The sequence below is a fragment of the Balaenoptera ricei genome, chromosome 3 (assembly GCF_028023285.1).
Source record: "Balaenoptera ricei isolate mBalRic1 chromosome 3, mBalRic1.hap2, whole genome shotgun sequence".
NCBI lineage: Eukaryota > Metazoa > Chordata > Mammalia > Artiodactyla > Balaenopteridae > Balaenoptera > Balaenoptera ricei.
In genome coordinates this window covers 110685639-110699688 of record NC_082641.1, presented here as the reverse complement: position 1 = coordinate 110699688, position 14050 = coordinate 110685639, and the positions used below count along the sequence as shown (strand labels likewise).

Sequence of the window (14050 nt, the reverse complement as noted above, 5' to 3'; positions counted from 1 at the left end):
TCCATCAGCTGATGAAGAGATGAACAAAATATGGCATCTCCATACAATGGAATACTGAGTCATGCTACAACATGGACCAACCTTGAAAACATTAAGTGAAGGAAGTCAGTCACAAAGGCCACATATTGTATGATTCCATTTATCAGAAATATCCAGAATAGACAAATCCATAGAGACAGAAAGTAGATTAGTGGTTGCCAGGGGCTGGGGAGAGAGGAGTGTGGGGGAGTGATGCTGATGGGTTTCTTTTGCAGGTGATGACAGTGTTCTGGCGTTAGGTAGAGTTGAAGATTGTACAACTTTGCGAATACACTGATAACCACTGAATTATACACCTTTAAAGAGTTAACATTATGGTATGCAAACGATATCTCCATTAAATAACTGTGTGGCTGATAAAGGCTGCGTAGTTGACACAGCCTGAGCTTCCTGGTAGCCAAAGTTTAAAGGAAGATGCCATCAGTTATGCACTTATCAAAAGGAAGAATTCATTTAGACCTCAGAGGAAGCAGAACTTTAAATAGTTGATGGTTTTAAAGGTTGATGTTAGGAGTACCAGGAAAATACTGAATTAATGGATCAGTCAAGACAGGAGACAAAATAAATTCAAGCAGCTGGTTGTGAGAGATAAAGGAGGATGCCGCTGGCATTTCACCCAGAGGCTGTGGACAGGTCAAAGGCATTATTTCTGGGAAACAGTAGGAGATTGTGAGTGGGAGCTAGACTGTGGGTAGGGCCAGTGTCCTTGGTCCTGAGTGGTCACTTCCTCCTGAACCAGCATCATTCTGGCAGCTCCCTCACTTCCAGGTGTATCCATGTTCTGTTCCTTTAAGTAGCACCGTTCCTTCCTTTCTTTTTCTTGTCTCCTGTGACTCTGGCAGGCTTTATAATTGTTAAAAAGCAGAGCAAGGAGAGGATCCATTTTTGCATTGCTTTGAGAGTGGGAGTAATTCAACTTCCTGAATTAATGTGAAGACTCCTAAAACGGGAGATTATCATCACAGACTCTTGCCAACCCTTCCCTAGAGCCAGAGGGCAAAAGGGAAGGCCCAGACAGAACGCAGACCGGATCCAAAGCTTAGGTTTCTTTTAGTTGAATAAAACCCAGAATTTGACTATGCTAGTCCTGGAACACCAGAGAGCGCTGCTGCACTGCCAGAAGTCAGCCTCCTCCGAGTCTTCCCCACCCCACCCTACCCCAGGCGCTGACGAGCGAGTCTGGCTGCTCCAGGGGGCAGGTTGGTTCTCAGCGACACTGAAACGTTCAGGCCTGAGAACCCAGTATAAGGAGGCTCACACCAGTGCACAAAAGTCAGCAGTTTCCTGCAGAGCACAGTAGAGTAACACTATAGCCAGGGAGGCTCCGAGAGCACCCTACCACAGCCCTGGACCAGGCTGATGCGGAGCCTGCTACACCCAGCGTCCCACCCACTGATTTCTGGCTTGTACATCTAGGCTCTGACTGATCTTACAGATCTTACTTTCCCTTTGGCCTTCTCACTCGTCTCATCATGGGGAGCAGGGAGGGAAGTTGGTTGTAGTGTCAAGGTCAGCTGGGCAGGGACTTTCTTGCAGGAGGCCTGGGTGGGCTCTCCTGGCCGCATCCACTCACACAGGGGAGGCTCCATGGTTCCAGAAGCACCCTTTGACCCTGGAAAGGCAGGTCTCAATGCTGCCATTCGCAGGACCTGGGGGATGCCGTGCATGGCACAGACACCATCTGGCTCCTGATTCCAATGACGGGGCTTCTCTGGCTTCACCATGACCTTGTGCCCTTCCACTTCAGGTGATTCTTTAGGTCCTCCTAAAGGGCTCTGCTGGCGTCAGGCAGATTCCTCTGTTTAGTCTCTGGTATGTTCTGGCCCAAGCAAAGCTAGCCATTGGGCTTTCCAGGTATAGGGAGGGCGGTCATCAAAAGGAACATGGAATCTGCAGGGTTTAAACCATGAGAACAACAGGCTCTGCTGTGTCCAAGAGCCCTGTGTCCTTGGGGCCATCACGCATCAGGAGGTGTAACTTCTGTCCTGAATTCCTCCAATCTCCAGCTTCCAGTACCACTAGCTGGAAGCTTTCTGGGTCCTCTCCTCAAACGACCCTCTTTAAGAAAATCTTGCTCCCCTCCTTCCCTCTGCAGGGAGGAGAGAGGCCCCATCCTGCTGGGGCCTGCTGAAGCGGGTGCTTCTGCTGGGGCCGTGTGGCTTCAGCATACCCTCCCCTCCTCCCTCTTCAGACACTGAGGCTGGGCCTGTGGAGAGGGGCTCTTCACAAATGATTAAAGGAGTGGAATTTGAACAGTTCCATCTTGGCAACGTGACAGGGTGTACACATCCTCAACTAAGAGAACACAGGATCTCAAAAGCCAATGAGTCATCCAGAATCTCAAAAGTGACCAGAATCATCTTACTAGATTCAGACTTTTGAGACAAGAAGAATCATTAGACTTACATTAAAGGGGCACTATTGGTAATTACGCTGTGACAATAGGGACAAACTGGGAGAGCCAACAAGGAGATATGATCACGCTGGAGATTACGGGAATTGGTGTCTATTAACCCAGATGTGCCCCCTGCTGGGGACTCTCACTCCTGCGGATGACCCTTATCAACCTGCCCGGAGCTCACCCTGCTGCCTCCCAGGAAAAGCTGGTAAAGGCCCTGGGGGCCTCCTCACAACCTTTAGCTTGTGAGTCCCCCTCATGCAGCCTGATATTCCAGAAGCAAGGGTGCTGCTAGGAGATAGGACTGCTCTCAGCAGTAAGGCTTGTCCTGCATGCAGCTGATATGCTCTGGGGGTGGGCTCTGACTTAGGGGTGAGGCCAGATCTGCCCAACGATGGCTGGCTGGCACTGGACTCCTGTCTGCACGTGCCTCCTCCACCTGTGTACTGGGCACACCAACTACCTTAAGTACCTCCATGGGCCATGCCCAGCTGCCAGGAATACCCTTTAGCCCCAGCCCAGGCAGAAACCTCAAGCTTTCATAGCTCAGATCAAAGACACCCCTAGGCTGTCTCTCCCTCAAGATCCCCTCCTCTGTCCCTCTCCCGAGCCCTGTGCTCCTGAAATGTGTCTCAGTTATTACCTGGCTGGTTCTTACCAGCTGCAGCTCTTCTTCATTGTCACATTTCAGGGCCCAGCACGGAGCTGGCTCCCTGTGCGTGCCTGCCTTGCCTGAGACCCATCAAAGCACCTGTGGCTAGAGCCTCCACCACCAGCACATATATCCCCGAGGCTGATCACATTTTGGAAGCACAGCCCATGAGATGAGGTGCTTCCTTCTGTGCTAAGAGCACTCCCTGTGCCCTCTCCAGTGGCCCCCTCTTCCTAGGCCTCTCAGAGGGTTGTAAGGAGCCCTGTAGGTCAGAAGCCATTCCTACCTAGTATGAAGGCCACCACATAGTTGGAGATTTGGCCCATGCCGACGATGACAAATAATATGGTGAACATCTCCCAGTTGATGGAAAAAAACTGCAGGAAGCTGAAGCCAGTCTGCACAGCCATGGTTGAGAAGAGGATGGTCTTTCTGCCAAACCTGTAGAGTACAGCACAGCACAAGACATGGCCCGTGAAGTTCACAGCAGCACTCTCATCAGGGCATGTGGAAACCCCGAGTCAGGCACTGCTGCAGACTTTGTTTTTCTCAGGGCTGCGACAGGCTTTCTTCCTGTCACATCCTCCCAGGTTCTTCCTTGGTGAGGCCTCAGGCATCCATCTGCCCAGGAGGTAACTTTTGAGATTCTGAGCCTCCTGTAGAGGCACCATATCTCGAAAGCACAGAGCAGCTTATGCAAGGACCATGTGGAAATCTACTCTTTAGAATGAGTCATAGGTAGAAGCTGCCACCACATTTCTGGAATGTGAGTACAGTACAGATTGCAGATACATCTAATATCAGCAACATGAGAATTCTGTCAATCCAGAACCAAGAGTCCCTCTATGTCAATGGTTTCCAGCCTTGGCTGCTCCTGGAATCAAGAGAGCTTTAAAAAATACCGGTGCCAGCACCTGCCTTCCAACATGCTTATCGTCCGGATGTAGACAATTGGATGCAGTTTGGGTATTGGGACTTAAAAATATTTCCCAGGTGGCTCTACTGTGCATCCCAAATTGGGAACCACTGCTCTATGGAAAGTGTAGCTTCCAGCAACATCCATTAATGACACTATAGTTGGCTTAAGTCTTTTTTTTTTTTTATAAGAATCTTAATTTGACTTTCTGATAGTGTCCAATGGCTAGAAGGGAACACAGGTATGAGCAGAACAGTCTCCCACCCCATCTTCCAAACTCAGTTCTCAGTCTGTTGGGTCTGGGGTCCCATTGGGCTTCATGACTGGGAGAGGGACAGCCACTCCTCTGGGAAGCCTTCCCCAACACTGCCGTTGAGCACTCCCACCTCCCTGCTCTGGTACCCAAGAACATTCAAGGGCCAGTGAGGGCACATCTCCCAGAGCTGCGATGTTGTCTCCTCCTGACTGTGTGCCCCAGGAGGCCCAGAACCAGCCTGGGTCCCCAGTGTCCAGCCAGGGGCCTGACCCACAGCAGAGGTGGGTGCACTGTTAGGGAAGGGTACTCCCCAGAGTCTGGCCCTGACTCTGGCTGATGGCTGGTTGTGGATAGATCACAAGGCATCCAAGAGCTAGGGGTGGGGTGGGGAGGCAGTGGGGAGGCAGCAGTGTATATTTTCGAGGGGTTTGGTGATATAAGGGCTCCACTTTTCAATGGGTCCCCGCAAGGGGCTGAGGGCAGAGGACAGAGGAGACATCGTGGTTCCTCCTATCACTCACTTGGGGGCCTAAGGGGCCTCCCTTTCTCTGGGTGAAAATACCCTAAATTCAGTCCAACCCCAAGACAGGCAGTGAATTGACAATCACCTTTCCTCCCTCCCAGTACCCTTACCTGTCTGACAGCTGCCCAGACACAAAGGAGCCGAGGAGCACGCCTACGAAGAACAGGGAGGTAGTCAGGGGCGTCTTCCAATCATCCTCACACACCAGACGCCACTGCCAGGGAAAACGTGAAGTGTGAGCCCAATCCTCTAACCCAGCTCCAAGGGCACAGCATGACACCCAGGCAGGCTCTCCTCCCCTGTGCCAGGCTGTCACTTTTATGCAAAGGGCACAGGCCTCGCAGCCCTGGGGTTGACTCCTGACGCTACCATTTACTGGGGCAAGTCACTGTCCTGCCTGAGGCTCACCCTCCTCTTCCGAAAGGGAGGGTGATACCTCTGGCCCTGCTTACATCGTGTATTGAGAAGTGAGCTGAGGCATGGCTTTGACTGGCGACCCCTCAGCTGTGAAGCAGTATGAAGCAAAGATGCCATTTCTGCTTCAGAAGGCATCCCAGCATGGAGGGTAGGTGTTTGAAATGCCTGCAGGGCAGGGTAGAGGGCATGGTCACATGATCCAGTTGTAAAAGATTCCTCTACTTTGTTGAAAAGTGCACGCGGTCCCCAGGGTCCTGTGATTATATTTTCTGAACAGAATCCTCCAGAGAACCCTGTGCTCCCTGGCCCACTTATACCATAGGCCACACTGAGGGCCTGATCCGGGGCTCCACTGTGCTAGGGGTGGGGTTCCCACCCCTCTCCAGTGCTCCTTATCTCCCCTCTGCACTCCTCCACCCTCCTTCCCATGCAGTCCTCACAGAAGTGCGGTCCCTCCCATTCCCCAGGGCCCATGGGCTCCGGTAGCCCTAGCAAGTCCCTGCTTGTGGACCCATAGAATGAGAGTCTGAGGCAGAGTTTCAGTTTCCAGCTCTTAACTCAATTCAGCAAAATCTCAAGGGGAGGCTGCAGAAATTTCAGTGTGTTCAGTGAGCTTTCATTAATTATAAAACAAGCAGGTGGTGCCAATAAGTATTTCGGGGCTGTGGTCAGGGCGTTGCCGTGTATGGCACGATGATCCAGACTATAGGAAAAATCCCCTGCCCCCCACCCAATCCCAGCCCCACTCAGCAGTGGTGCTGCTCCCATGACATTCCCAAAGCAACTTAGATCTTAATCCTCACAACTTCCCTGAAATAGATTTATAAATGAATTCACATATTTATATCATGCCCCATCTGCAGCAGAGAGAGGCGTTTATAAGGATACATACAAGGGAAATGTGTACCGCAAAAAGCTAAGGGAATCCGGGCAAATGAAAATCTCAGGGGAGGAGGGGTTACAAAATAACCAAGCCAGGGGTAAGACTGACCTCTGGCTGTCCTGCCCAAAGGCCTGTCTGCTTGCCAGGGAATCCCTGAAATCTGGCTTTGAATATCCCAGCAGCTCAGCTCTCAGGATCACGGTGTGCAAAGTGATAAACTCATTCTGCAAAAGCTCAGTTTTTCTGAGTACTGAGACCTGAAAGAAGCCTCTCCTATATACTTCCTTCCACAAAGGGGCCACTCTGTGATGTTGAGGATAATGTCTTTGAGAACACCCCCATCCTGGAGACAATAACAAGATTCATAAATCTGCCTCTCCTTGCTCTCACAATGCTGGTTACAGGCGGGACGCCCAAGCACAGCTCTGCAGAAGAAAAACAACGTGGACCAGAAACTCTGCTCTCTACCCCTCAGGCACAACTGAGGATAAGTCTGAAACCATACCCAGAGTAGTGTTGCTTCAACTGGGGTACCTGAATAGGCTTCAGGGGAAAGGGCACAAACCCTCCAAAACTGTATGGCCAGATTCATGTGCCCTGCCAGGCCACGGGTCAGAAGGGGTAGGCAAGACAGGTACCTGAATTAATGGCCACCCACTTCTAAAACATCACTCGCCAAAGTGTCAGAAAAGATCTTGGGATCTGCCCTAACACACAGAGAGGTTAGTGATTGCGGCCCCAAAGCCTCATGATGTGGAGTATAACCCATTTTCCAGAAGAGTAAACTTAGGCTCTGAGACTGGTGTTTGCCTGAAGTCATAGCAAGTAAATACCAACTTGGGCCTCAGAACTTAACCTTGTACCCATGTACCGCTTTGGACAAGAACTCCAAAGGCCAGACAAAACGAGTTTATTACGCCCTACACTTCTTCAAGGAATGTGACACCAGGACTAGGGGCAGAAGATCTCCCCCACACCACAGCCTTTAGCCTTGGACAGAGCCAAGAAAATCCCAAGTTTGGTAGGGGTGTTAACCCGTCCATTATCAACCATCAACATTCCATCTGCAGTCAAGCAGAAAAGCTCTTCCAAAGATAATGTGCTCTCCTTTGTGTTTTTTAAAATATTTTTCTGTCAGGACATGCCTTTGGGCAGGATAGATAGCACTTAGAGAAAGAAAGGAAAGAGGAAGGCTGTTAGATGTGGAGCCAGACATTGCATGAGCAAAGGTAGTAAACAGGACTGGCTACCTAATTTGCAGGCCCAGTGCAAACTGAAAATGCAGGACCCCTTGTTGAAAAATGATTAAGAATTTCAAGACGTCGGGACTTCCCTGGTGGTGCAGTGGTTAAGAATCCGTCTCCCAATGCAGGGCACACGGGTTCGAGCCCTGGTCCAGGAAGATCCCACATGCCGCGGAGCAACTAAGTCCGTGTGCCACAGCTACTGAGCCTGCGCTCTAGAGCCCACGTGCTGCAACTACTGAAGCCCACGTGCCTAGAGCCCGTGCTCCGAAACGAGAGAAGCCACCGCAATGAGAAGCCCACGCACTACAACAAAGAGTAGCCCCCGCTCGCTGCAACCAGAGAAAGCCCGTGCACAGCAACGAAGACCCAACACAGCCAAAAATAAATAAATAAATTTATAAAAAAAAAAAAAGAATTTCAAGACGTCAATAGCAGAGCATTAAAACCAAGTGTGGGGTCCTGTGTGACTGCATGGGTTGAGGCCCATGAAGCTGGCCCTGGTAGTGGGTCAAGCCTAGTCTCTTTGGGGAATGGAGCAAGGAAAGGAGTTCTGAATTGGGTGCTGAGAAAGGTGAGGTGAGGGCCAGCTCCCCATTGCTCTCCTACTGGAGGCCATGAGGCCATGGTTCTAGGTCCCCCTTCCTTCCCTGAAGAGGGGCCCAAGAAGCCCTGTCAACACCATGCAGCACAGAAGGTGGCCATGTGCACACAGCAGCCATCTGCCCCAGGCCCTTGGAGGGTGCTATCTGTCTTTGGAGATCCTGTTCACACCTGGCAGGGGAAGGCAGCTGGACCTCATGGCTACTTATGGTTGGTTCCAAGGCTGGGTTCCCTCTTGGGGAATTACTGTACCTAAAGAGTCTTTTCGAAAGCTGCAAGAGACCTGGTAATAGGATAAGATTGGCAGATAAAGTTTTGGCTGTGGCTTACGGAACTGGGGTCCAATAAACCAGCTGCCAGCCTGTAGGGGGTGCTGTTTTCTCCACGGGGCTATTCTTAAGGAGGCCAGGCCCTGCCTGCCCCAGTCCCTTGGGGTTTCTAGGGGTGTGTCTTGGGGCCTCAATAGCCAGGTCCCAGGGAACTCCCTGTGGTTAACAATGACATGGCAGGACCAGTGGGAGACAGTCTTTTCCTTGATGAGACAGAACTGTCCCGTGGGTCTCTGCACATGTGTGTACACACATGCACACACAAACATACATACATACACACAGTCAGCTCAGAGGCTAATGGCTGATGGCCTGGTGAGGAGCTGCCTGGCATCGCTCTGGAGCTGTGCTTTAAGGTCAAATACTACCATCTCTGAAACATAACCCACATTCCCACACACACCATAGACAAAGAGTAGAATGTCCCAAACTGTGCCGGGTTGAGGCACTGGATGTGCTCTCACAGGTTTACTGTGTCTATCTCATCCTCAAGGTCTTAGACCAATGTTCCCTAACAGAGCAGAGGAAGCTCCATTTGGCTGGGCCATCTAGCCTTCAGCTCTGCTTTAAAAAACAAAAAACCACGTCACAAGGTAATAGGCGACATGAGGTCACTCTTGGCCTAGAAGAATATGCATCTCATGCCCTCAACAGTAATAATAATAGGAAGGACAAGTACAGTGTATTGCGTGCTCACTGTATGCCTTGTATTACTCATGGAATCTCAAAGTTGCCATGTGAAATGGGTATTTTCTTTATCCCCATTTTACAAATGAGGAAATGAAGGCATAGGGCAATGAAGTGACTAGCCTGAGTTCTAGTGGATTGGTAAAAGGAATTGCTTAACCATTTATTCAACCATCACTGAGCACATGCTCTGGGCCAGACTGTGTATGGGGCACAAAGCAGACATGGTCACTGCCTCCACAAAGCTCAAGGTCAAGCATACTTTACAGGACAGATCAGGTGTGCACATGTGCATGCATGAGCCCAGCCGTCCTGGGTGGGGTGGGCTTTGTTCTGGGTCACTGTGCTCTCTGGCTAGAGAGGAAAAGAGGCACCCCCTGCTCAACCTTCTCCAGATGGACAGAGTTCTAAAACCTGAACACATTCATATAATCATTCCAGATAACTAACGCATGTACAAGGCTAGGCACATGGTAGATGCTTAACAAATTGTCGATGAATGAATGTTGAACAATTAGGAGTAATGGAAAATTAGTTTGGAAATGTGTGGTATCACACACTGTCCTTTTTTTTTTAATTTACATTTAGTTATTTATTTTTGGCTGCATTGGGTCTTCGTTGCTGCGCACGGGCTTTCTCTAGTTGCAGGGAACAGGGGCTACTCTTTGTCGTGGTGTGCGGGCTTCTCATTGCTGTGGCTTCTCTTGTTGCAGAGCACGGGCTCTAGGAGGGTGGGCTTCAGTAGTTGTGGCACTCGGGCTCAGTAGTTGTGGTTCACGGGCTCTAGAGCACAGGCTCAGTAGTGGCACATGGGCTTAGTTGCTCTGCAGCATGTGGGATCTTCCCAGACCAGGGCTTGAACCCTCTGCATTGGCAGGCAGATTTTTTTTTTTTTTTTTTAATTCATTTATTTATTTATTTATTCTTTTTTTGGCTGTGTTGGGTCTTCGTTTCTGTGCGAGGGCTTTCTCTAGTTGCGGCAAGCGGGGGCCACTCTTCATCGCGGTGCGCGGGCCTCTCACTATCGCGGCCTCTCTTGTTGCGGAGCACGGGCTCCAGACGCGCAGGCTCAGTAGTTGTGGCTCACGGGCCCAGTTGCTCCACGGCATGTGGGATCTTCCCAGACCAGGGCTCGAACCCGTGTCCCCTGCATTGGCAGGCAGGCTCTCAACCACTGCGCCACCAGGGAAGCCCTGGCAGGCAGATTTTTAACCACTGCACCACCAGGGAAGTCCCTCACACACTGTCCTTTGAAAATCACCCTCAACTTTGAACTCTCCAAGAAACCAAAGTCTAGCAATTTTAGCCTTTACCAAAGCCATAAAGGACCATAAAGATAAGTGTATCCCTGTGACCTGCATAGAACTGAGAACTCTGGAAGGCAGCCTGATGTTGAGCAAAGAGCACGGGCTCTCTTGGGTTCTACCACTTCCAGCTGTGTGACTTTGGGCCACTCATTCACCTCCATTAGCCTGTTTTCTCATCTTCAAAGAGGTGACAATAATACTCCCTCCTGAGGTTGTTATGAGCATTGGACAGGAAATGTAAGTAGAGTGTCTGACAGTGACACATTACAGGCCTCATTAAATGGTAGTTCCCTTTCTATTGATCTCATGCCTTAGTCCTAACCAAAACCATGACTTATAACAAACAGCATTAATGAATAAGCAAAGCGGGTTATACTTAAACCTGATGAGGCAGTAGAGATTGTTAGAAAAGAGAACTTTCTATTCAATGACTAAAAACCAGAAAAGCTTTTACCGCAAGGTGTAAAATCCCTTTATAAATGGACTTCAATCTCAGAGACAGCTGTGAATGAAAAACTAGCAATAGTTCATTTAAGAATGGATTTCTATGTGTTCTCTTACAGTTATATTTTTCATTCGGGGGGAAGAAGAGGAAGTAGTCGTTAGTTAATGATAGTATATATATCCACCCACAATTTCTTCTTTATAACTTAGTTGCAGACTTAAAACTGGAAATTTCCTGACCATTGGGGGGAAAAAGTTGGCTATTTAATTCTTTTTGTTTATAAGGGCTTTAGTGAGGTATAATTTACACACCACAAAATTCATTCTTCTTATGTTTACAATTCAGTGGTTTTTACTATATTCACAGAATTGTGCAATCATCAGCACTATCTAATTTTAGAATGGTTTCATCACCCCTGAAAGAAACCCCATGCCCATTAGTAGTCACTTCCCATTCTCTTTCCCCAGCCTGTGGCAATCACTAATATACTTATGAATTTGCCTATTCTGGACATTTTATACAAGTGGAATCATACAATATATAGACTTTTGTGACTGGCTTCTTTCACTTAGCATAATGTTTTCAAGGTTCATCCATGTTGTTGTACCAAATATCAGTACTTCATTCCTTTCTATGGTTGAATAATATACCATTGTATGGATATACCACCTTTTATTTAGCCATTTATCAGTTGATAGACATTTGGATTGTTTCCACTTTTCGGCTATTATGAATAAAGCTGCTATAAACTTTTGTGTACAAGATTTTGCAAGCACATATGCTCTCATTTCTCTTGGGTATATATGAGGAGTAGAATTGCTGAGTCATATGATAAATCTATGTTTAACCTTTTGAGAAACTTTTTGAAAAATGTTTTCTAAAGTGGCTGCACCATTGTACAATCCCAACAGCAATGAACGAGGGTTTTAATTTTTCCATATTCCTATTAACACTTGTTATTGTGTGTCTTTTTTTTTTAATTAATTTATTTTTGGCTGGGTTGGGTGTTTGTTGCTGCATGTGGGCTTTCTCTAGTTGCAGTGAAGGGGAGCTACTCTTTGTTGCGGTGTGCGGGCTTCTCATTGTGGTGGCTTCGCTTGTTGCGGAGCACCTGCTCTAGGTGCGTGGGCTTCAGTAGTTGTGGCTCGCGGGCTCAGTCATTGTGGCTCACAGGCTCTAGAGCGCAGGCTCAGTAGTTGTGGCGCACAGGCTTAGTTGCTCTGCGACATGTGGGATCTTCCTGGACCAGGGATCGAATCCATGTCCCCTGCATTGGCAGGCAGATTCTTAACCACTGCGCCACCAGGGAAGTCCCTATTGTGTGTCTTTTTAATTTTAACCATCCCAGGGGTGTTAAGATGTATCTCCTTGTGGTTTTGATTTGCATTTCCCTAATGACTAATGATATTGAACACCTTTTGTATTGAATCTGTAGATCAATTTGGGGAGTTTTGCCATCTAAACAATATTGTCTTCTGCTTCATGAACAGAACGTGAGATGTCTTTCCATTTACAGTAAGTCCCCTACATACAAACGAGTTCTGTTCTGAGAGCACATTTGTAAGTCCAATTTGTTCGTAAGTCCAACAAAGTTAGCCTATGTACCCAACTAACACAATCGGCTATATAGTACTGTACTGTAGTAGGTTTATAATACTTTTCACACAAATAATACATAAAAAACAAACACAAAAAATAAAGAAAACATTTTTAATCTTACAGTACAGTACCTTGAAAAGTACAGTGGTACAGTACAACAGCTGGCATACAGGGGCTGGCATGGAGTGAACAGGCAAGAAGAGTTACTGACTGGAGGAGGGAGAGGAGGTGGGAGATGGTAGAGCTGAAGGATCATCAGCAATGAGAGACAGAGGGCAAGCTGCAGTTTCACTCACGCCTTATGTGATTGGACACGCGAACGCACATTCGCATCTTTGAAAGTTCACAACTTGAACGTTCATATGTAGGGGACTTACTGTATTTACATCTTCTTTAATTTCTTTCAAAGATGCCTTGTAGTTTTCAGAGAATAAGTTGTGCATTAAAAAAAAAAATATTCCTGAAGAACTTCCTTTAGTATTTCTTGTAAGGCAGCACTGGTAGCAAGAAATTCTCTCAGGTTTGTGTGTGCATGCGTGCGTGTGTCTGTGTGTGCGAATGTCTTTATTTCATTTTTAAGAGATAGTTTTGCTAGATACAACATTTTTGGTTGATGTGTTTTTTCTTTCAGCACTTTGAATATGTTATCCCATTGCCTTTTGGCCTCTCTTGTTTCTTATGAGAAGCCAAATATAAATCTTATTGGGGTTTCCTTGTATGTGTCCTATTTTTCTTGCTGTTTTAAAAATTTCCCTTGGTGTTTAACTGTAAATAACTTTACCATGATGTGTCTGTGTGTAAAACTCTTTTTGTTTCTTCTATTTGGAGTTGAGCTGCTGAGCTGTGTAGATTAATGTTTTTCATCAAATTTGGGAAGTTTTCAGCCATTATTTCTTTCACTATTTTTTTTTCTGCTCCTTCTTCTCTTTTCCTTCTAGTGTTCCCATTATGCACATGTTGGTCTGGTTAATAGTGTTCCACATTTCTCTAAGACCCTGTTCATTTTTCTTCATTCCTTTTTTCTGTTTTTTGGGTTACATAATTTATATTGCTCTGTCTTCAAATTTGCTGATTCTTTCTTCTGTCTGTTCAAATCTACTATTAAGGCTCTCCAGTGAATTTTTAACTTTCAGTTACTGTATATTTCAACTCTGGAACTTCTATTTGATTCTTTTTTTTATAGCTTTTATTTTTATATCTTAATTGGTATTCTGTATTTGATGGGACATTGTCATCATACCTTCTTTTACTTTTTTTTATTGCTTTTTAAAAAATAAATTTATTTATTTATTTTTGGCTGTGTTGAGTCTTTGTTGCCGTGTGCCTGCTTTCTCTAGTTGCGGTGCGTGGGCTTCTCACTGCAGGGGCTTCTCTTTTTGCAGAGCATGGGCTCTAGGCATGTGGGCTTCAGTAGTTGTGGCTCACGGGCTCTAGAGCGCAGGCTCAGTAGTTGTGGCGCATGGGCTTAGTTGCTCCGCGGCATGTGGGATCTTCCCGGACCAGGGCTTGAACCCATGTCCCCTGCATTGGCAGGTGGATTCTTAACCACTGCACCACCACGGAAGCCCCTCTTTTACTTTTTAAAGCATGAATTCCTTTAGTTCTTTGAACATATTTATAATGACTGCTTTGAAGTTTTTGTTAGATCTGACATCTAAGCCCTTTCAGGCAATTTCTATTTCCTGCTTTTTTCCCCTGAGTTTGGGTCATATTTTCCTGTTTCTTTGCATGTATTGTAATTTTTGGTTAAAA

General features: G+C 47.3%; 1 protein-coding gene across 1 annotated transcript in view; it reads right to left on the bottom strand.

Moving 5' to 3' along the window:
- SLC22A4 (solute carrier family 22 member 4) overlaps positions 1 to 14050 on the bottom strand; it is a 43029-nt gene that overhangs the window by 22166 nt on the left and 6813 nt on the right. Inside the window, exons 2-3 of the mRNA XM_059919458.1 lie at positions 4895 to 4998; positions 3376 to 3530 (exon numbers count right to left, since the gene is read on the bottom strand). Of these exons, the coding sequence (XP_059775441.1) occupies positions 3376 to 3530; positions 4895 to 4998 (259 nt within the window). The remainder of the gene's footprint in view (positions 1 to 3375; positions 3531 to 4894; positions 4999 to 14050) is intronic.